At 51.5% G+C, this 18,842-nt stretch overlaps 2 protein-coding genes across 4 annotated transcripts; one reads left to right on the top strand and one right to left on the bottom strand.

The window, feature by feature from the left end:
- Window positions 1–9,985, top strand: Inpp5j (inositol polyphosphate-5-phosphatase J). Of its 3 annotated transcripts, none has more exons than XM_005007256.4 (13): window positions 2–177; window positions 1,805–3,036; window positions 3,389–3,502; window positions 3,622–3,730; window positions 3,947–4,063; window positions 4,314–4,489; window positions 4,876–4,987; window positions 5,155–5,264; window positions 5,394–5,577; window positions 8,404–8,541; window positions 8,707–8,784; window positions 8,908–9,012; window positions 9,197–9,985. In XM_005007256.4, exons 1-13 carry the CDS (start codon window positions 73–75, stop codon window positions 9,584–9,586), a joined length of 2,970 nt encoding a protein of 989 aa, XP_005007313.1. In that variant the 5' UTR covers window positions 2–72; the 3' UTR covers window positions 9,587–9,985. The 3 variants fall into 3 exon arrangements, with proteins under 3 accessions (XP_012997577.1, XP_005007313.1, XP_005007312.1); XM_005007255.4 differs by having other exon boundaries at window positions 4–177; window positions 9,208–9,985; XM_013142123.3 differs by lacking the exon at window positions 9,197–9,985 and having other exon boundaries at window positions 1–177; window positions 8,900–9,012.
- Pla2g3 (phospholipase A2 group III) lies at window positions 8,400–15,657 on the bottom strand. The gene is made up of 7 exons (XM_003478303.5): window positions 14,937–15,657; window positions 13,883–14,015; window positions 13,496–13,630; window positions 12,911–13,218; window positions 12,162–12,291; window positions 11,938–12,054; window positions 8,400–11,224 (listed from the first exon to the last, which is right to left on the bottom strand). The coding sequence occupies exons 1-7, from the start codon at window positions 15,439–15,441 to the stop codon at window positions 11,056–11,058; spliced, it is 1,497 nt and encodes a 498-aa protein (XP_003478351.2). The 5' UTR covers window positions 15,442–15,657; the 3' UTR covers window positions 8,400–11,055.
- Window positions 15,658–18,842: the final 3,185 nt, after the last annotated feature.

The following is an 18,842-nucleotide window of genomic DNA, read 5'->3' as shown; positions in this document are numbered from 1 at the left end:
CATCACGGTTCCCGGGAGCGGAGGAGCTAGAGCCAGAGCCCAAGGGAGCCTGAGCTGCTGGGGGCTGCAGACATGGAGGGCCAGAATGGCAGCAGCAGTGGGAAGCCAGGGACCCGAGCTGGCCTGGGCTCCTTGCTTATGCCTCGTGGGGTTTCTCAAACTGGAACACCCTCCAAGGTAAGACTCCCCAAAACCTAGACTCCCTCACCATTCCGGATCTCACACACACACACACACACACACACACACACACACACACACACTGCAGGCACCCTGATGCCCTGGCTAAGGGGCTGGCACTCTCCTGTGCCCACTATGAAGGGGTCAGGCAAAGAGGTCATGCTGGTTGCTGGGAGGCAATGATGGGATGCCCAAGAAAGAGTTAGCCATCTCCAGAAGACCTCAGAAGAGCCTTGGACCTAGACTGTGGTGTCAGGGAACCCAGCTGTTCTCTGGCTTTGCTGTGTGACCTTGGGCAAGTTATTTGTCTTCTCTGAGCCAATGCAAAATGAGGGGGCTTGTCTCTGAAGACTAAAACTGTGACATCTGGGATGTCTAAGTTGTTAGTGTTGGAGGCGGTATGGTGGTTGAGGGGGAGGGGGCACACAGTGGGACACTTGGAGCCAGGGAGGATGTCCAAAATGCAACCTAAAGAACTGAGTTTGGGAAAAGAAACAGAGGCAGAGTTTCAGGTTCTCTGAACCGAGAAGGACACAAACCAGGCAGAACTGCATCTCTGGAGACAGGGATTCAGCCACCCTGGAGCAAAGATAGACCTCCTTCTGTCTTCCCTGGCAAAGGATATTTTATCCTACCTCCTGGTGATAAGGAACACTGTAAACAGAGGATGGATGAGGAAAGGAGAGCAAGCCTCTGCAGTCCCCCAAACACCTGCAGAGATAAGGGGATACCTGGCTGCCTGCCCTCCCCAGTGGGGTAGAGAATGGATAGGGTAAGAGAGTACCATCTGGGTGCTGAGAGGCTCAAGACCAGCATCGACCTGTTCTGAGTGGTACAACCACACTTGGAGAGAACGGGCTGATGCCACAGCACTCCATGGAACTCTAGTACAGCAAATGGTGGGTTCACAAATGTAGAGACCAAGACTCCTCAGGGAGGGCTGTGGTCAAGGACTCTTCATCTGGAAGGAACTCTTCATTTGCAGGCAGGGAAATGGAGGCCTTGGGCAGAGAGGCTTGCCAAAGGCTACAAAGAGCTGGGCTGGGAATCTACATGGCCAGTTTCAGTCCCCAGATCTTGTCCCTGTTTGGAACTTTGGGAATGGCTGGCAGAGGACTGTGACCCAAGATGCTGAGGGGTTGAGTGGTGGTGGTGAGAGAGCACTAGAGGGCTTTTGGGCTCCATGGAGGAGAGATATTTAATAGGCTGAAGCCCAACTGCCCAATGTAGGCAAACCCGAGTGATCAGGTCAGTGCCTGTGGCTGGAAGAGCTTCTGGGATTCCTGAGAGGGCTGCCCAGGGAAGCTGATAGGGGTGGGCAGGGAGTAGGTACCAGCCAGGAGAACCAGGAGAGCCTCAGATTCACTTTGCTTCGTTCGAGTCAGGGTCCCAGTTTCTCCACTTGTGAAGGAGAAGGCTGAGAAGGGGCAGGCTTTGTGTTCTGTCGCCTCCTCCAAGAGAGAAACTGACTTGCAGCAGGATGGATTGGAGTAAGATAGCAAGAAGAACTTCCTTGGAAATATAAGCCTTATGAGGATCTGTAAGGAAGTCATAGCTCAGCTTCCTAGTTAGGGTCACTCTGAGTCACTGACTTGTCCTCTACAAGGTGCACTCAAATTTTCAGGTCCAACTGAAGGAGAAAACAGCCCCAGGACCCTTGGAACCAAGGTTGGCTCTGGCACCTGTGGGGCCACGAACAGCAATGTCACCTTCCTCAGAGGGGCTAAGGCTGGTTCTGGCATCTCCCCAACCCATCCTGTCTCCACTGTCCACCCCTGGAGGACACAGAAGAGCTCCTGCTCACCGTAGTTCCAGTCAAGCTCCAACATGTGTGGGCCAGCTAGTGGTGTCTGCCTCAGCTGGATCAAAGCCTTCCCCAGCAACCTCAGGCTCAGTCCTGGCTCCAGCATCTCTGGGGCAGCTGGTGATATCTGCCTCAGCTGTCCCAAAGCCTTCCCCAGTTACCCTGGAGACCAGTGTGGCTCCAGCTTCCAGAGACAAGAAGCAATTGTCACCCACCTCCATGGCACCTAAGCCAGCATTGGCAGCTTCAGGCCTAAGCCTGGCCCTAGCTCCTCAGGAGGAGCCCCACCAGCCCCCAGCCAGTCCTTCCCCAGTGCCTAGTCCAGCTCTGTCATTCTCTCAGGAACAGACCCTCACTCCAGCATCCACAGCCTCAGCTCCCACTTCTATGGGGTGCACAGCAACTAGACAGAAGGATGCCCCAGTCCCCAGATCTCTCCCCACTTCTGAGGGGCATCTCCAGCCTCCAGCTCAGGCATCTAGTCCTACAACCCCCCCATCCTTGATCCAAACCTCCCCAGATGCCCGGTTCTCCCTCACCTTCCGAGCTTGGCCTGAGGCTCCGCGAAACATCCCTGAAGATCCTGTCCTGCCCCAGCCACTCCCGACCCTGCCCTTGGATGTAGGCCAGGGCCCTCCAGAGCCTGGCACCCGTTCCCCTGGACTTCTGTCCCCTACCTTCCGGCCAGGGGCTCTCTCAGGCCAGACGGTGCCCCCAGCTCTGCCCAAGCCACCTCGGTCTCCCAGTCGTTCCCCTAGCCGCTCCCCCAACCACTCTTCCTGTGTCCCTTCAGCCCCTGAGATGGCCATCCCCAAGCCTGACACCCAGAGTACAGTGCCTGGCACTCAGGGCATAGTACCTGGCACCAAGAGCATAGGGCCTGTTGCTCAGGGTACAAGGTCTGGCAACCAGGACGCGATGCCTAGCAGGAGCCTGAGCCCCAGTCTTCAAGCCCAGGAAGCTTCAGCCCCAGTCACCACCTCTCCTACGTCCACCTCATCATCCACCTCTTGGTCAGCTCAGCCTACCTGCAAGAGTGACCCCGGATTCCGGTGAGGGGGCCCTCTCCCAAGAAAGGTTTTTGGGGGCTTGAGTTTGGCAACTGACTATCCTTCCAGGGTGATGTTATACTCTCTCTCAGCTTGTCTCCTGAGGATTTGATCTGGTCTCACTGGGGACCCTCAGAAGACATCATCCTTTCCTAGGGTTTTGGTTTTTCCTCAATTTATCTTCCCAGGGAGAGTAGATAGGAGGGTCAGTGGTCCCATGGTGGGTTTTCCTAAGGGCTGATTGCCCCCTCCCTCCTCCTCCTCAGTTTACCTTTCCAGAGAGAACCCTATGGGAGGAAGGGAGAAAGTAGGGAATGGTGCCCAGCCGTGAATCCTCTTATGTCCCTGCCACCAGGATCACTGTGGTCACATGGAACGTGGGCACTGCCATGCCTCCAGACGATGTCACATCCCTCCTCCACCTGGGTGGTGGCGATGACAGTGATGGTGCAGACATGATCGCCATAGGGTGAGGGGAAGGGGGGAGACCCCCTTCCTGAATTCTTGGGGCCTCCGGACCTCTAATATGGCAGGGGTTTCTAGGATGCTTCTCCACTCCAAGACTGCCCCACCCCTCAACTCCCCCAGGTTGCAGGAAGTGAATTCCATGATCAACAAGCGGCTCAAGGACGCTCTCTTCACGGACCAGTGGAGCGAGCTATTCATGGAAGCGCTGGGGCCCTTCAGTTTCGTGCTGGTAATGCCCCCCCTTCACCTTTTGGAGGAGCAGGGACTCTCCTGGATTCCAGGGCCATCTCTCCTGTGACTCACTGTGGGGATTGCTGGGCCACTGTTATTGGATCAGTGAAATAGGAGAAGCAGACTTTAAGGATGGGGAAAGACATGGCAGGATCCAAGGCTAGGGCATTTCGTCCCAGCCTCCAACCTTGTCCCTTCCAACTTCACCCCGCAGGTGAGTACAGTGAGGATGCAAGGTGTCATCCTTCTGTTGTTCGCCAAGTACTACCACCTGCCCTTCCTGAGGGACGTGCAGACTGACTGCACTCGTACTGGCCTGGGTGGCTACTGGGTGAGCCTACGAACAGGCCTGGAGGGAATGGGGCCCCCAAGGCACACTCTGAACCTAGGGCCTGCCCAATCCCCGAGGGCTACGCCCTTTCCCTTGACCCCGCCCCCTTCATCTGTCTGCCCAGCCCGGTGATCCGCCTCTCTTTAGGACCCTGCCCTTTCCCACCCTCATACTCCAATTACCTGTCTGTCCTGTGCCTTATTTCCTTTTTGAGGCCTCGCCCATGACCGACCCAATCCTTCCTTCCTAGGGTAACAAGGGTGGCGTGAGTGTGCGCCTGTCTGCTTTCGGGCACATGCTCTGTTTCTTGAACTGCCACTTGCCTGCGCATATGGACAAAGCGGAGCAGCGCAAGGACAATTTTCAAACTATCCTTAGCCTCCAGCAATTCCAGGGACCTGGCGCACAAGGAATCCTGGATCATGAGTATGGCCAGGGACCATAAGGAGGTTGGGTGGAACTAAGTGAGGGGGATGCAGAATACCCGTCTGGGTGGGGCTTGTGGAAAGAAGAGGGTATGTTGGGGTGAGTGGTCACCCAAACTGCCTGTAAGAACAGAAGCGGTTTGATGGGGAGTAGTAGAGCCTGCAAATACTTTGGGGCTTTGCTGAGGCACAGTCGCAAGCTAATTTCCTCTAGATCTGCCCCCCCCCCATCCCCTTAGCTCCTTGTTGGGCTGAAGGCCATGCAATCAGCTACCCATCTACTGGCATCTCTAGAGGTGCCTGTGCTGTCAGATTGGATGAGGGCTGGTAAGGATCTGGGTTGAGCTCTTCCACTCCCTGGCCTCACTGACCCCCGCTTGCAAACAGCCTCGTGTTCTGGTTTGGGGACCTGAACTTCCGAATCGAGAGTTATGACCTGCACTTTGTCAAGTTTGCTATTGACAGTGACCGGCTCCATCAACTCTGGGAGAAGGACCAGGTGGGGAATCCTAGCTCCCACCTCAAATCCCAAGCACACGAAACATTTTCTGCCACACACTTGTATACCTGAGGCTGTGGTCCTTACCCTCACCTGCTCTACATTCTCTCTCTGGGTGATGGAGGTCCCAAGCTCTTACCTAATTCTGTCCTTCTGGACCCCCACAGCTCAACATAGCCAAGAACACTTGGCCCATCTTGAAAGGCTTCCAAGAGGGGCCCCTTAACTTCGCCCCTACCTTCAAGTTTGATGTGGGTACCAACAAATATGATACCAGGTGAGTACTGGGATAGTGGGCTGAGTCTACTAGAGATGAGAGACTATGGGAAGAAGGACTGGAGGCGAGGCTGGAAGCTCTGCCTTGATCTTCGGGCGCTGAGATCCAAGCTATCCCTGCCCTCCGCAGCGCCAAGAAGCGGAAGCCAGCCTGGACAGATCGTATTCTGTGGAAGGTCAAGGCTCCAGGTGGAGGTCCTAGCCCCTCAGGACGGGAGAGCCACCGGCTCCAGGTGACCCAACACAGCTACCGCAGCCACATGGAATACACAGTCAGTGACCACAAGCCTGTGGCTGCTCAGTTTGTTTTGCGGGTGAGTCCTGGTATCATCCTCCTCCATGACCCAGCTTAGGATTCCGCTGCCCACCAATAACGCCTCATACCTACAGCAATCATTTGTCCTAAAAGAGTGGGAGGGAAGTTATAAGCCTCATCTTCAGGTGAAGAGGCTGAGGCTGAGAGTGAAAGCATCACTTCCCCAGGGTCACACAGCCACTCAGAGAAAGAGTTAGAATTTGAACCCAAGCCAGTCTGATTGCAGAGCATGTTTTTTCACTAATGTCTGACTGACTTGCTTCTAAGAAAGGTTTAGGGCAATGTATATTAAAATTCACATGTATAAGACCAGCAAAATCAAATGTTTACTCCAATTCTATGTGGCATTCATTCATTATTTATTAAGGTCTAAGCAATGTCAGAGTAAGGTAGCGATGGGAGAAGGGAGTAGAAATATAAAAAAGCTCAAAGCCAAATTCAAAATGGTTACTATAGTTCAGTTAGTCCTTTGTGTCGGCTCAGCATCTGTGATTCAACCATGTATCAAACATATTCAGAAAAAGTATTGAGTCTGTATTGAACACCTATACACTTTTCTTGTCATTTTTACCTAAACAATATAGTGCAATAACTATATATTGCTATTTATATAGCATTTACTTTGTATTAGGTGTAAATAACCCAGAAATGAGCCAGGCATGGTAGCATATGCCTGTCATCCCAGCACTCAGGAGGCTGAGGCAGGGAGATCATTGTAAGTTCAAGACCAGCGTGGGCTACAAAGTAAGCTCAAGACCAGCCTGAACTACATAATGAGTCCCTGCCTCAAAAGACAAAAAAAAAAAAAAAAAGTGATTTAAAATGCATAGAAAGATACACAAGATTATAATCACATAGTATACAATTTTATGTAAAGTATTTAAACATACTTGGATTTTGGTATCTGCCACGTTTCCTGGAACATTAATAATTCCCTGAAGACACTGAAGGATGACTATATTGTATTTAGCACTGAGGTTTCTTGTTGCCAAAGTAAAAAGGGGAAATTGTAATATGTCAGGACCAGATCTAAAAGATGAGCTCCCTATTTTTTTAACAGAGAAAACTGAGGGTCTTATTGAGGGAGGCAGGTGCCCCAAGTCACACAAGGCTAAGTGGCAGAAGTAGATCAGAGTAGACCCCATCTTTCCAACCCTGAAAAACAACTCTGGCTTCTCCAGGTATCTTGATCTGATAAGAAAGAGCTCTGTAGGCCACAGAATGTTTTTCCTGGTAACTTGGTCATATGATCAGTGTTGTTAGTTGGCAATGAATATCTGCCCTACTGGGCCTCCTGTGATCTCTGGTAAAGGGCTTGGACATGAGTTTTAACCCTCATCCAGGGATCCTGCTTTGGGAATCACTCTTTTTGGGAGGCTGGGGAGATAGCTTAATGATAGAGCTCTTCCCTGGCATATACAGAGCCCCAGGTTCAATCTCTAGCACAGAAAAAAATCATGGCCAAGCAAGGTGGCACACACCTGTAATCCCAACACTCGGGAGGTTGAGGCAGAACTGCCAGAAGTCCAAGGCCAGCCTGGACTACATAGTGAGTCTCTGTCTAAAAGAAAAAAATCACTCCTTTTGGCACCCCACCTTGTCCTTCCTGTCTTGGCCCTCAGGACTAGCCCTTAAAAATGTTACCTAGTACATGTTTAGTACCTACTACATGTCATATCTTATATAGGTCACAGTATCGTATTCCTTTGCATGTCTTAATAGGCCCTGAGGTGTCCAAAATCTCCTTTCTATTTTACTAGCTAGAGAAACTGAGGCTCAGAAAACTCAGGTCTATTATCCAAGGCAACATGGTCAGAATAGGGATTCAGAGAGTTTTGACCTTAGGAGCCTTTGGAGGGCATTTCAAGTGACACTTTAGCCCTTCAACCCAGGGACAAGGAGAGAATGTATCAGTTACTTCTGGAACATCTTGGCTCAGAAGCAGAGGGAGGGAAACCTGAAACTAGATCAACAGGGAAGTAGACAATGGCCTGAGTCTGGCACCACCTAAACTTTTCCTTTCCTTAGGTACACACATGGGGCCAATTCCATAGCTGCCCACTGTTGAGCCACTTCATTCATTTTGATGACTCTGTGGTTGGCTCAGTTGGCCCTGGGGGAAGGATACTCAGGGTTCTAATGTCTTCATGGTCTAATAACAAGATAATTGTTAGTGAACCCTCAGTACTTAAGATTCAGGTAGAGAAATTAAGTCTTGGAATGACTAGGGCCTCACTTTAAGGTCACACAGCAAGGTGGTAGCAGAGGCTAGACATAAACTGATGTCTCTATCCACCCACACAGGGTTCTTTTTGCCCACTCAAGGATATTCAGCTTAATCCAGAATGCCCAATATATAAAACTTTACCTAGCATATAGGCAAATCACCTATTGAGCATGTGTTATAATGGGAAATTTACAGGATGCTTTACAAATGGTATCCTGGTGAATCAGTAAAAACAATCCCAGGTACTTAGTAAGAGCCTCTGAGTTTACCCATAAGGGCCTTGGTATTCAGAGAGGCCAAGGGATGTGCCTATTGCATAACCTGCCAATGGCAGAACCAGGGCCTAATGCTGGGTGCACTAACTTCAAAGCTGTGTTCCATTCACTCCATAGGGAGCTTATAGACAGAAGGAACTCTGAGTTGGGAGGCAGGAAGTTTGGTATTTATCCTAGTTCTGTTCTGTCTTTGTTTCTTAGTCTGTAAAGTGGCTTCAGAGTCCCTTCATCTCAACTAATTTGTGCTGGCCCAAGAGCCCTGGGTGTGTGGGATGCTATAGTCTCCCCTGATATTATACTTTTCCCCGCCTTGCTTGGGCAGTTTGCCTTCAGGGACGACGTGCCACTGGTACGGCTGGAGGTGGCAGATGAGTGGGTACGACCAGAGCAGGCTGTGGTGAGGTACCGCATGGAAACAGTGTTTGCCCGAAGTTCCTGGGACTGGATCGGCTTGTACCGGGTGAGCAGAGCAGGGGAGTCAGTGTCTTAGGGGAGGAAGGGGTCTGGGGGAACAGCTAGGCACTAAGGCAGGGTTGGGTCACTGGCTGGTCCAGAGTTTGATGCTACCCTGGGGGCCTGCTGGAATTAGAATGAGGAGTCACAACCCTGATCCCTCTTGCCCCAGGTGGGTTTTCGCCACTGCAAGGATTATGTGGCCTATGTATGGGCCAAACATGAAGATGTGGACGGGACTATCTTCCAGGTACTTAAAAGGAGGGGAAGAAAAGAAAAACTACCATTGCCTTGGGGAACTCGGGACTCAGTTTGGGGGGTCCTGAGCCTGCCCTCTCACCCCAATTTTGGCTTATATCCCTGAGCCCACCAGGTGACATTCAGTGAGGAATCACTACCCAAGGGCCATGGAGACTTCATCCTGGGCTATTACAGTCACAACCACAGCATCCTCATCGGTGTCACTGAACCCTTTCAGGTAAATAGGTCACACTGTAGGGCTCAGAGGGAGGGGCAAATAGCCCTATTTAGTGCCACAGCCTCCACATTCTACTCTGTGATGTCAAACCAATAGCCAGACCAGAAGGTCTGCCAATGGGGAGGGGGGAAGTGGTTCCAAGAGGCCTTAATGGCCATGAGGAGTGGGATGCCCCTGTGACCAGTATTCCCCCAGATCTCGCTGCCTACCTCGAAGTCAGCCAGCAGCAGCAGCAGCACAGACAGCTCGGGGACCTCCTCGGAGGGTGAGGATGACAGCACTCTGGAGCTTCTCGCACCCAAGTCCCGCAGCCCCAGTCCTGGCAAGTCCAAGCGACATCGTAGCCGCAGCCCAGGACTGGCCCGTTTCCCCAGTTTTGCCCTGCGGCCCTCATCCCGTGAACGTCGTGGTGCCAGCCGTAGCCCCTCACCCCAAAGCCGCCAGTTACCCCGTGCAGCCCCCGATAGGAGCAATGGCAGGAGCAATGGCAACAGCAGCCGAGGCAGCAGTGAAGAAGGGCCCTCTGCGCTGCCTGGCCCCTGGGCCTTCCCATCAACTGTGCCTCGAAGCCTAGGCGTGCTGCCTGCCTTGCGCCTAGAGACTGTAGATCCTGGTGGTGGCGGGCCCTGGGGACCTGGTCAGGAGGCCCCTGACCCTGACAGCCTGTCTCCTAGCCCCCAGGGCAGGCAGGGGCTGGAGGAAGGGGGTCTGGGACCCTGAGGGCCAGGTAGGTAGATGGGCCCAAAATGGCCCCACACCGCCTCAATCTTTCATAAACCCATCTGCCTCTTTCCTGCTGCCACTCCAACTGTATCTGTACCCACCTCTGTCCTAGCCAGGGGTGGCCAACTGGCACCTCAACTGTGACAATCAGCAAAGCCCCGCCTGGGCCCCCATCTGGGATGGTGGGGGAAATATGACAGATTTCCCAATCCCGGAGGTCACCCATCAGGAATTAAATTCTCCAGCTTCACTCCTGGCTCCTTCCTAACTTGTTAGCAGTTCAGGCCTGGGGGTGGTCAGTCCGAAGCAGGGACTAAAGAGGCAAGAGAATGACAGGGCTGATATTTGCCAGGCACCAGTTATATACAGGATATATGGCATCTCTGATCTATCCCACACCCTGTGGGCTCAGTGCCATTCCTAGAAACATTTTACAAATGAGCAAACTGAGGCCTCTAGGAGATTATGTCAGCCTCTCAAGATCAGACAGTTTGGCTGTGTGCCAAAGGGAGAAAATGTTTACTGAGTGTTAAGCAAGATTTTAATTTTATATATATATATGTAAAGTTAGTTCACTTAATCTTCAACAACACTTGAGGTAGCTCATGTTTACAATCCCTTTTTCAGATGAGAGAACCAAGGCTCAGAGTAGGGAGAGGGGGGTCCCTTTCCAAGGGTATAAAAGAGATTTGAATTTAGGTTTAGCACAAAAAGAATGGTCCAGAAGAATGGTCTAGAAAAGATACAGCAACTATTAAAAGAAAGAGCCTCCCTGGGAGAAGCAGAGTTCAAAATGTCTTTCCAGGACCCCCATCCTGGATTCAGATGCAAGTATTTCTGTGACATCCCTAATTTCTCTCCTACTGCCCCAGGTCTCATAGCCAGGTGCTAGGGCTCCCCTAAGCAGATTCTTGAGTTCTGTATTAATGTTGCAACATGAATATACATGTACCTTTTCCTGGAGCCTGCAGGTGCTGCTGCAATAAGTTACCCTTCCCCATCTCTATCTGTATGTAAAGTTCCCAGACAAGGCCCACGCTCATCAGAGCAAGCCTTTTGAACACCATTTCCAGGCACAGAGATGTTGTATCACCAGCTCAAGGTCATCCAGCACAGCAGGAAATGTGATCTGGCATTTGGGCCTGGTGTTCCCCTCTGTGCAGCCTCCTGGTTGTCCTTAACAGCCTCTGCCATGCTGCAGTCTAACCTATGGAGAGGAAGCCAAGATTCCCAGGAAGCCAGGAACAAGGTGCAAACTGGTGCCTAGGAAAGCGGAAACTGAGGTCACTAACTGTAGAACTTTTGCTGCCCTTTGGGTCTCTAGGTTGCCTGAGTAAGCTGCAGGCATTGATTATAGAATGACATTGAGGGTTGCAAAGGCCATGCCTGCCCCCTATCAGTGCCTTTATCCTGGAGTTGGAGTTGTCTCTGCTGAAGTCTCAACAAATGCCGAGCTGACACCTTGATGGCTCTGGGTTCTCTGGAGCAGCTATCGGGTAAGAAGAGGGCAAGTGGTCAGGGTTTGTTGAATCCCACCCTACTACACAGACAGGAAAATGGAGACCTAGGGAGGAGCAGGGCCAGAGTCAGGATCACTAGCAAGGCAGAGAAGGGTGGGCTTATCTCTAGAAGGGGAAAGAATAAAGCTGCGTGGTACCCAGAGGCCTGGGTTTTTCTGTTAACTGGCTGTAACTCACTTTGGACCTCAGTTTCTTTCTCATAAGTAAAATGGAAATTATAAAGGATTGACTTTGAGAATCACAATTCAAATAAGACTGTGGATTAGGAGTAAGCATCAAGAGCCAGGAGTGGTGGTACACCTCTATATCCCAGCACTTGGGAGGCAGGACCATCACTGTGAGTTTAAGGCCAACCTGTGCTACGTTTTGAGTTCAAGCATATATCAAGGCCCTAAATTCATTCCCCAGTACCACTGGGAAGAAAAAAATGATTAAGGGTGCAAGCAGTTTCCTGGGCCCCTGCAACCATTCTACAGATGAGGAAATACAGTAAGTGGCAGCACCAAGATACTGCAGGCCAACTACAGAGCTAGACTCAAGGCACTATGAGTTAGGGAGGTGTTGACAGTAGAGCTCCCTGGCCCTGTCCCCTAATCCCCTTGACCCAGGCACACAGTTCAGATCTAAGTAATGCAGTCCATGGGGAAAGCTCTCCATCCTTCCTGACTCTGCCACTGCTTACCCTTTATCCTCAGCACAATCCAGTGGAGGGGCCAGCTTGAAGCAGGTGGTGCCCAGCCACTTCCAAAGCATGTTGGCACCTGCAGGTGGTCTGTGGAGCTTCAGGATGCGTGCCAGGCTGCAAGCAAGGCAGGCTTAGGCTAGGACAGGACCTCGTTAGCAAGGTGCCCCTTCCCAGGGCCTGGCAGCAGACAGCCCACCCCTAAGAGGGCCAGTAGGCCTCACCGGCGTGTGCAGTTGCAGTGGAAGAGGGGCTTGTGGGCACTGTTCAGCAGCTGGAACTTGGCTTCCTGGGGCCTGATTTGGTGCTCACATTGGTCCAGGAGGAGGAAGCTGCTACAGGCCCAGCGAGTGCCTAGCGACATGTGTAGTGATGAAGGGAATCCAGTCCACTAGGAGGCTTCACCAGTGCCTGCCACCACCCAGGAAAAACAGCAGCACACATGCTCCATCACACAAACACCATCTCCCTCTCTGCTGTACTCATGCGCACAGCAGTGCCACCATGGTAGAACATAGAGTGGTGAGACTATTAAGCTGAACCTGGGAGGGGAAAGAGAGGACAATGTCTGCAGGCAGACAGAATAGCATATGCAAAGGCTCTGAGGTAAGAGGAGGCCAGTTATCTCATTCTACCACTGAGCTGTGTCCCCAACTCTGGCAGGAACCTTGCAGGAAGTTTGTAAAAACGGAGTTTAAACTACAAAATAAGAGTCCATGGAGGCTGAGGGCCTCTGGATCCTGCAACTTGTGAACTGAGATTAAAAAGGATCCATGATGTCAGTGGGGAGTGACATGGTCCAATTTGTGGATTATGAAAATTCTTGCTCTTGCACTATGAGCTAGGGATATAGCTCAGTGATTGGATATTCTGGGAGGTGTTTGGAGCAGGAAATAGACAACACATCCCCCCACCCCAACCCTAACCCCATGCACACAGAGGAGGTACTCCCAAAGTTAGATTCATAACTTACTATGAGGTTTGGGGCCACTCTGCAGACCATCAAGGGCTGGATGAAAGGCCACCAACTGGGCTGTTAGGGTCACATCAGGTCTGGAGGAGACCACAGGGGCCTGGAAGACTGTGGCATTGGCTGTGCTTGGCTGCCTAGACACTTTCTGCTGCGATCGAGTCTTCTGAGGGTGCAGCTTCCATTGAGGTTTGGTGTGGGCTGGGCTCTGGGAACTGGGAGGCAGGGAGGTGGCCGGGGAGTTCCAAGAAGCATTGTAAAAGGTCCCGGGCTGGAGGTGAGCAAGGGGCACTGAACCATATGTTTTACACCTGGAAGGTAGCAGTTGGTAGCAATTGATGACTCTGAATCTCTGCTCCAGAAGCCCTGAGGGTCCTCTCCACAGAGACTAAGAATCCGCCATCTCCCACCTCCCTTGGCTTTGGAAGGTACCCAAGAAGGGTTTGTACCCTAATCCTTGCCCTAAGGGAAAGATAAGACCAATAAGGCATCATTACCTGAAGAAGAGACAGACAGCCCTCCCTCGCCAGGCTGGGAAGAAGGTTATCTCACTGACTGGGAAAGGATTTAATGGGGGTAGCCACATACCGGCCCCACCAGTACCACTCCACACACGCCTCCTGCTCCTTCAGCACAAAGCAGGGAATCTCCAGCACGTTGAAGAAGGCCACACCCACGATGTCTGAGATGGAGTCATGCTGGTTCCTCAGGCATTGCTGGAACCTGCCCCAGAGCTGGTATTCAGGTCCCTGGACCCCAGAGAGCCTCCTAGTTCCTCCCACATTCAACCCTATCACTGCTATCCAGATGGTTTGGGAGCCAAGAATTCTTTCTCTTGGGTCTCAGTTTTCCCATCTGCACATTGGGGTCTAGGCTGGTTGATCTTTAGAATACTCTGGAATCCTAGTGTCTACACTCAGGAACAGGGTGACTCTTCTTGTCCCCAAGCCCCAGACCCTCCTGCCTTCTACCAACCTGGCATCACAGTCGCAATGGGAGATGGTGTGAAATCGAAAGTTTCGAATGCCATAATTGTACTGCAAAGGTGAGATATTCTGTGGGCAGTGGTCATGTTCTCTGCAGCAGAGATCGGCCCCCTGGAAGATCCCTGTGTGGAAAGAAGTGGGGCAGCAGCAGCTCAGGAGGGGTCAGGCAACTTATGTATGTCTTCTTGTCTCAAGAAGGCAGAGTTCTGGTTCTCAGGCCAGCCCTGATATAAACTCCCTGGGTAACCTCAGGCCAATCATTTTCCCTCTGTGAAACTCATAGTTTCAAAGCCTACATAGCACACTCAGAATGCAACCCTCTCATGTTCATGAGGAAGGTCTTCCTTGAACAAGTTGTCATCTCCCTCCAGAGTTCCCAAGCCCATACTCTTAAAGCTATGTACATGGTATGGAATGGAATGGCAAGCAGGCAGGGTGCAACATTTCTTACTAACACAAGGCAGAGCCAGGATGCTAACCCTCCCCACTCAGGTGTCAACTCCTCCCAAACCCTCCACATAGACGCAAACAGCATTCCATCATGGTCCAAGCCATGGTGCCCTGCACTGGGCATAGCCCAGACACCTAGTACTTCCCACACTCAAGCTCACAGCAGCCTTGTAAGGGGGAGTGCCGCCTTAGTTTTACAGGTGAGGAAGTAAATTCAGTAAGGAGAAATGAATTGCTCAGCATAGAGGTGCTGAGTTGGAATCTGAACCTAGTTCTTCGAGTTTAAGCGCCTGGTCTTCTAAAATATTTTGGGTAGTGACTTTGGGGTTAAAAAAAAACCCACCCCACCCTGCCTCTTTCCTCAGATGTTGATTAATAGGGACTCCCAGATTTGTGTAAAACCTTTCCCACCCATGATCTCACATAAGTGTCCCAAGATGAGACTCATGGTCATCCTCATCTTACAGATAAAGAAACTGAGTTGCAAATGGTGAAATTATTCCTTAAAAAAAAAAATGACCTGAGAGACCAGAAGCCAATGGCTAAAGCCTGTGACTCCTCAACCAGATGCCCAGCCACACCCCAAGGCTCACCCAGCTCTGAGGAGTTCCCAGCAGAGTCTCCCACTCCACACCACAGTGTGCCAGGGATGGTCCATCCTCTCTTCATTCGCAGGTGCCTTCTGCCTGGTGCTCCACTCTGCTCTGCTGCTCGCTTCACCCTGGCCCCTGAGGGCCCTTGGCAGGTCTCCCACTGACTGTAAAGTGAGGCAAGTGCTCTCAGCAGCTCTGATCCTGGCTTGTGGATAAAGAAGCCCCGGGTGGGCTCATGAGCACAGAGATCACTGAAAACTTCAATGAGCTCCGGTTCATCCTGCCAGCTGCATACCTGCAGCCTTCCATGAGCATCCCAGTGGGCATGGAACAGAGCCAGACCCTGAGCATCCTTGGCCAGGAAGCTCAGGGACCCCAGAGGGCTGCCAGGGATGGGCATGTTCCAGTAGTAGCAGGAGCTGTTTTCCCAGTAGTGGGCAGCAGAGCTCTCTGGAACCACCCCCAAGAAACCCAGCATCCCCAACAGCACTGTCAGAACCTTCATTTTGACTGAGCCCAGCCTGGTCAGACAAAGCTCCCTAATGCCTGTCCCTGCCAGCCCATGAGGCTGCAGCCGGAAGCAATACCCAGCAGGGCTCTGTGGCCGTGTGACAGGGGCCAATGAATGAAGCTGCAGCAGGAGGAGGAAGGAGTATGCAGTGATCTTGGGCTTGTAACCAAATCCACCACCCAGGCAGGGCACTGATTGGCTGAGGAGTGCACTTGCCGGGCCCACGCCTCCACTCACAGCCCTTCTCTTCTCCATCCAGTCGTTAGCTGCCAGCCCTGTCTGGAAGGGGATTATGTCAAGGCTTTGGCCATGGGGGCAGGGACCAAGCAGGGTGCTGTGTCTCCTTGGGGAGGAAAAAGTGTTCAGAGGCTTGGAAGAGGCCCCTCTAACCTGTCCTTTTTCTTCCCACTCCAGGAGTGGCTGTCACACCCACTTCCATCAGATTGGCAGGAGGCCATGGACCTGGGCCAGACCTGGGTGAATGAGGTGAGGACAGGGCTGGGGCTCTGGGCTGCCACCCTGGGAGTTCCCAAGAGCTCTAGGAAGGGAAGTGCTTAGTCCTAGGCCCAGGCCCTGTGCTCCTTCCCAGTCTTGGTTCTTAGAAAGGCTCATGGCATGACTGGGAGACAGTGGTCCAGGGCTCCCCACTTTTTGTGACTTCAAGTATAGCCTGGCTTAACAGCAGCTTTCCTGACCTAATGGATGGGATGACACAGCATTGAAAACAACAGAGAGCTGGGCCAATGCTGTGGAGCAGAGAATGGATCAGGAGCCAGATCTACACCCACCTCCATTTATGGACTATGGTCGCCTGGGGGGTGTAGCAGCTATTACAGGTCCCTTCAAGTAGCAAGGATCTCTCCATTAAGGAGGGGATACACTCAGCATTTGTTTCTGTGTCTCCAGACTGATTCAATTTCCAGCCACCTGGTAAAAATGAGTTCTTTTACCCATAGAATAAGTAAAGAAACCAAGGCTCCATAAGGGTGAGAAAACCTCAGGTGACCATCAGACCCCAGATGAGGAGGGGTTTGAGCTTAGAAGTATAGCTTTTAGGGAGCTCAGCTGGAAATCAGAGCTGGCCAAGACAGTAACTTGTCTGTCTGTCCATCTGTTTGTCAGTTTACTGCTTCCTCAATATCCTCTTAATCTCCATCTAAGTCTCTCCAGGAGAAACAGCCGTGGGAGGCAGAGGCAGGGCAGAGCTGAGGAGCTAGAGTTTGGTGTGCAGCAGAAGCTGCAGAACCAGCCCGGGGCTGCGATCCAAAGGTCATAACTGCTGACAAGGAAGAGAAGGGGGAAAGGATGGGTGTAACCCAGGAGCTAAACTCCTCTCCAGAGGCTGGGAAAGGGAGTGTGGAATAGAGACAAGTGGTGACAGGAATGAGAGGAAGACAGAGGTTCCTAAGGACAGGAACACAGCTACTCCAAGTTGAATCCCCTGGGTAGAAGTCTGATATTTGAAATAAGCCCTCAGTCTGGTATCTATCATTTCCTAGGAACTGCCACCTTTTTTTCCATGGTACAGACTCCTTTCCTTCCCATCACCAAGGGAGACTTGGGCACATAAAAGGCACCCAGCTTTGGAAGTCAGGTAGATTGATTCAGTTTGCATGCTGCCATTGTGTCATCAAGGGCTTAGAAACCTTTTCTATAACTTAGTTTTCTCTTCTGTATGATAAACATAATCATAGTAGTCATCTCATACCATGTTGGGTAAGACTCTTAGCACACGCCTGATACCGGACACACAGTTACTAAAGCCTCAAGATACCCAGGGGCAGGAAGCAGCTTTCTCATGAGAAAGAAATGTCAAAGTGTTTGGGCCACAGCGTCTGTAACATCTCTCAGCTCTGTCTGTATGCAGACTCTGGGGCTAGGGGCTAGGCCACTAGCTGGCTGTGTAGCTTTGGTTTTGTCCTTGCCTCTATCTGGGCCTGTTTCCCCCCTCTACACAATGAGAGGTACAGTGGAGTTGATTTTGGAGGTCTCTTCCCATCTGGGCCCCAAAGGGAGGCAGGCTGGAGCTTGCTCAGGCCTCCAGGGAGGGTGTCACTGGGTGTCCTGTTCCCACTCCACCCGAGAAGCCATGTCAGTCAGCTTACACGACAGGATCTGCTCCTACCCTGCCTCCTTCCATGGCACCCCTCAGAGTCCTCAGAAGGAGGAGGCTGGAGAGGCCCAAACCAGCAGGACAGGACAGGCTGGACAGGAGGAAGGCCTAATCTACTGAGTCCAGACAGGTGGGACCAGGTAGGGGAGGGTGCCAACGGGAATCAGGAGTGGGGGGATCTGTGAGGGAGTCCCTTCCTTCCTCCCTCCCTGTCTCGTCAGTTCCTGTCACGCTTCGTCATCTTTCAGCTCCTCTTTCTTTGTTATCTCCCGGTTTCCTTCTCTATCTGCTGTGATTCTCTAATTTCTGTCTCTCCTTCCCTCCCTCTCCTTATCTTTCTGACTCTACCTGTCCATTTCTTTCCTTTTCTCTTGCTTTCTCTGTCTTTACAATTTTTTACTAGTGCTCCATGTGTTTGTCTCCATCTGTCTTCTTTCTTTTTGCCTTCTTCCCTATTTCTTTTAATTATTTGTTGACCTTTTCCATCTCTGCTTCTTTCTTAATCCCCCACCCTTCTCTCTCTCTCTCTCTCTCTCTCTCTCTCTCTCTCTGTGTGTGTGTGTGTGTGTGTGTGTGTGTTTCCACTACTAAGAATTGAATCTGGAGAAAATTGAATCTCAGTGTTTTACCGCTGAGATACATCCCCAGATCCTTATTTTATTTTGAGAAACAGTCTTGATAAGTTTCCCAGGCTGGACTCAAATCTACAATCCTCTTGTCTCAGTCTCATCTCTCCTAAGTAGCTGGGATGACAGACACGTACCACCTACCACACACATCTGACTATTTTCCCATTTCTTTTTTAATTGTTCTCTCTCTGTCTCTCTCTCTCTCTCTCTCTCTCTCTCTCTCTCTCTCTCTCTCTCCTTCTCTTACTCAACTTTTGTGTTTCCCTTCTCCCTCCTAATTCTTCTCTTTCTCTTTCTTTACCTGCACCCCTCCACACACACCTCTACTTTGTGACAGTAAGCCCAGGACCTCAGAGAGCCTTCAGTGAGCCCCACCCACGTATACATTTCCCCACCCCTGACCTGTCTAAGGCTCACAATCCTTGCCCCTCCCTGGGGAGTCAGGTTAGGTGAGCACCCATAAACGAAATGGATGTAGGGAGGCCCAAGAAGAAGGGTACCTTGCTGGGAGTCACCCAGAAAATCAAGAGGAAAACCAGGCCTGATTTCCCCTGGCATGTGGGTATACCTCCTCAGGCCCTGAGGATGTGTCACTTTCCCCAGCTTCCTTGTTTCAGGGGTCCTCCTTTGGCAGATCCTCCCTATGGCCTTTG

This window comes from Cavia porcellus, unplaced genomic scaffold (genome assembly GCF_034190915.1).
Source record: "Cavia porcellus strain 051 isolate PalLab524CR breed Dunkin Hartley unplaced genomic scaffold, mCavPor4.1 scaffold_16, whole genome shotgun sequence".
In the NCBI taxonomy this organism is placed as follows: domain Eukaryota; kingdom Metazoa; phylum Chordata; class Mammalia; order Rodentia; family Caviidae; genus Cavia; species Cavia porcellus.
The sequence above is the reverse complement of the archived record's forward strand: the minus strand, read 5'-3'. Positions and strand labels throughout refer to the sequence as shown.

Bases quoted from the DNA above. Each gene is read 5' to 3' on its own strand.
- Inpp5j (XM_005007255.4), top strand. From the start codon at position 73: ATGGAGGGCCAGAATGGCAGCAGCAGTGGGAAGCCAGGGACCCGAGCT. The intron at 4,490-4,875 runs GTATGGCCAGGG...GCTTGCAAACAG, and splicing joins CAAGGAATCCTGGATCATGA to CCTCGTGTTCTGGTTTGGGG. The intron at 9,013-9,207 runs GTAAATAGGTCA...GTATTCCCCCAG, and splicing joins GTGTCACTGAACCCTTTCAG to ATCTCGCTGCCTACCTCGAA.
- Pla2g3 (XM_003478303.5), bottom strand. From the start codon at position 15,441: ATGAAGGTTCTGACAGTGCTGTTGGGGATGCTGGGTTTCTTGGGGGTG. The intron at 14,016-14,936 runs GTGAGCCTTGGG...CTTTCCACACAG, and splicing joins TGGGAACTCCTCAGAGCTGG to GGATCTTCCAGGGGGCCGAT. The intron at 11,225-11,937 runs GTAAGCAGTGGC...CTTACCCGATAG, and splicing joins GATTGTGCTGAGGATAAAGG to CTGCTCCAGAGAACCCAGAG.